Source organism: Sinocyclocheilus rhinocerous, unplaced genomic scaffold (genome assembly GCF_001515625.1).
Source record: "Sinocyclocheilus rhinocerous isolate Xijiao unplaced genomic scaffold, SAMN03320098_v1.1 scaffold3283, whole genome shotgun sequence".
Taxonomy (NCBI): Eukaryota; Metazoa; Chordata; class Actinopteri; order Cypriniformes; family Cyprinidae; genus Sinocyclocheilus; species Sinocyclocheilus rhinocerous.
In genome coordinates, this window is record NW_015650698.1 from 44,803 (window position 1) to 48,083 (window position 3,281).

Here is a 3,281-nt window from a genome sequence, read left to right on the forward strand (position 1 = left end):
TGTAAAAACTTCATTAATTTTAACCTTCAATATTATAGTAATGTAGTACCAACTGACTCTCATGTATATTTTACAGCATTAGTTGAGAGATTTTTTTCCTTGAGAAAATTTGGCATGTACTGTACCTGATATATATCCAAAATAATTGATATTGAATCGAATCGCAAGCTTGTGAATGAGAATCGAATCGTGAAATTTGTGTCAAAACCCAGCCCTACTTCACACCGACACACGCTTCAACACTGAGAAGTCACTTACAGAGTTCATTCCCCTCACGATCTGTTCAAATTTGCTGGTTCGTGTCATGAGGCCACATCCTCCACCCTGAAGACACAGAAATCAGTCAATCACTGCTTAAATAGTAATACAAAATTGGTCAAAATGGGCAAAATTTACCTCCACTGATTTGCCAAAAATCAACACTAAAGAGTGATGTAAAAACACAAAACCTCTACTGCAGCAGAGTAAATAATACAACCCTTTATAGACTTTAAAGCCCTAAAGGAATCTCAAAAAGCAGCTAAATGGCCTCGCAGCCTCGTTTTCTGCAGATCACCTTCTTGTAAACGAGGTCGATGGGGCAGCCGGAGTTTATATCCACAAAATCCACATCGATGTTTTGATTGAGCAGCTCGGCACATCGGGTCATGGTGTCTGGAAAACAGCCTTCCAACTGCAGCAATCATGAGCAAAAAGCATAAACATAAGGTTAATTAATAGTGATAAAGTATCAACCCATGGACACAGTTTGGCGTTATGAGCCTCGAAACTAGTGCTGCACGATTCATTGAAAGAAAACCGAAATCACAGTGTAATTATCAAACTGCAAAGGCTGCCGTTTAATTAATTCATCGGATTTTAAACCTTCCTGTAATGAGAATAAACAAATAAATAAAATAAATCACATCTGGTTGATTCGCATTGTGGGATGGAAGTCAATAATGCATCAAGGAGTTAAAAAATTAAATAAAATAGAATAGTATGGAATAAAAATAATGGAATAAAATAAATTTGTGATATCACATTGTGGTACGCTAAAATCAATAATGCATCGAGGAGAAATAAATAAATTAATTTAATTTAATTAAATTTGAGATATCACATCTGGTTTATTTGTATTGGGACTGCAAATTAATAAATGCATTGAGGAGTAAATAATATATTAATAAAGTAATTATTTAAAAAAAATATTCATAATAAAATTATAATTAATTTTAAAAATTGCAATTAATTAAAAAAATAAAATTACTACAATAGTAATATTTCTTTTGCTTTTTAGTAATAATTATAATAATAGTAATAATTATTATTATTTTATATCCATATTGATACAGTATATAATCAGCCCTACAGACAAACACCGCAAAACTGGGATTTCTTTTGCAAATCCCATTTTAAATCACAATTTTTATTAGAAAAATCTATTTTTTTTCCTCTTAAAATCTTGCAGCTATAATTTCTTACTCCAGTGAACAGTAGTTCCAGCATGAACTAGCATAAACAGAGCTTTTCATCTGAATCCTCATCACAGCCTTTCATCTGAATCCTCATCACAGCAGTCACAACAGAATCGGACCGTCACGTCATCTGATGATTGGTTCTCGTACCTGAACGCCGAACAGATCTTCAGAGGCGTGTCTCTTGAGCAGAGCCCATTCAGACGTCTGACCCTGCAGCAGGTTTGTGCACATGGCCATCTCTCCACACGTGATATCTGCTCCGAACCGCTTGCACACGCGCCGGAACGGCAGATTCCCACACTGCACCACAAACACCGGATGAGCTGCGGAAGCACGCTTCTCACTGACCGTAAATATAAGAGTAACACTGAGAGTTTACCGTAGTGAGAGGAGCCAGATAGAGCTTGTCTCTGAAGTCCACCTGAGAGTTAAGAATCAAAGACAAATGAAGCATCAGATACTTTTCAGAATGAAATACTAGTGATGTGAAAAATGGAAAATGGAAAAAAAACGAATTATTAATACATTTCTGGTATCACATCCGGTGGATTTGCATTGTGGGATGCAAATCAATAATGCACTGATGTGTAAATAAATAAATAAAAATTTGTGCTATTATATCCACTGCAAGATGCAAAACAATAATGCACAGAGGAGTAATAAATAATTAAATAAATTTGTGAAATCACATTGCATTGAGGAGTAATAAATAAATAAATAAAAACGGAATTTGTAATATCACTTCCGGTTGATTTGCATGAAAATCAATAATGCACTGAGGAGTAAAAAATAAAATAAAATCAGTATTTGTGATATCACATCCAGTTGATTTGCATTGTGGGATGCAAAACAATAATGCATTAAGGAGTAATAAATAAATAAATAAAAACTGAAATCGTGATATCACATCCAGTGGATTTGCATTGTGTGATACAAATCAATAATGCACTGATGTTTAAATAAATAAATGTGCTATTATATCTACTGCAAGATGCAAATCAATAATGCATAGAGTAGTAATAAAAATTGCATCGAGGATTAATAAATAAATAAATAAATAAAAACGGAATTTGTAATATCACTTCCGGTTGATTTGCATGAAAATCAATAATGCACTGAGGAGTAAAAAATAAATAAAATAAAAACTACATTTGTGATATCACAAATCAACAGTGCATCGAGGAGTTAAAAAATTAAACTTCAATAAGAAATAAGAAAGTCAATACGAGTAGCTAGCAGTGTGTTATTCCACACACCTGTTTCTTTTCACACGGTCGCAGCTTGATGATGTCAGCGTCTGTAATCGGCCCCACCGTCTTCACAGGAGCATCCGCACCGTCCTGCAATACAGACCAGAATACTACATCCCATAATCGTCAATGCTCTGAGGAAACCTACGAGTCTGTATGTCTAAAAACCCTAAAGAAACTCAGCTTGAGAGGTGATATGATTATAAATTTCCTTGATCACATCAGCTTGCTTTTATTAGTTGTCTAATAAATCTGGCATTATATATTAAAGCAATAAGTCCCAAGAAGCCGTGGTTTACAGTGAATTTATAACAGCTAAGGGGCATTGTTAGGTACGACGTAAAACTAGATGTGTATATATATATATATCTATATATATATATATATATATATATATATATAGTTTCGTGGAGTGTGTCATTTATATTTCACCAGGTTAAAATAAAATCTCAAGCTTTATACTTGATTTATTTGTAACACATTAACCTCAAAACATTTTCAGCTTTCACTTTTTGCAAATTGTATGGTGTAGCGATATGACAGCACCCAAAATACTATCAAACACTCCAAC

General features: G+C 33.8%; 1 protein-coding gene across 1 annotated transcript in view; it reads right to left on the reverse strand.

Moving 5' to 3' along the window:
- The window catches only part of dus3l (dihydrouridine synthase 3-like (S. cerevisiae)), a 15,001-nt gene that overhangs the window by 7,742 nt on the left and 3,978 nt on the right, over positions 1 to 3,281 (reverse strand). The window contains exons 4-8 of the mRNA XM_016517500.1: positions 2,717 to 2,800; positions 1,840 to 1,881; positions 1,608 to 1,760; positions 557 to 673; positions 259 to 324 (exon numbers count right to left, since the gene is read on the reverse strand). Of these exons, the coding sequence (XP_016372986.1) occupies positions 259 to 324; positions 557 to 673; positions 1,608 to 1,760; positions 1,840 to 1,881; positions 2,717 to 2,800 (462 nt within the window). The remainder of the gene's footprint in view (positions 1 to 258; positions 325 to 556; positions 674 to 1,607; positions 1,761 to 1,839; positions 1,882 to 2,716; positions 2,801 to 3,281) is intronic.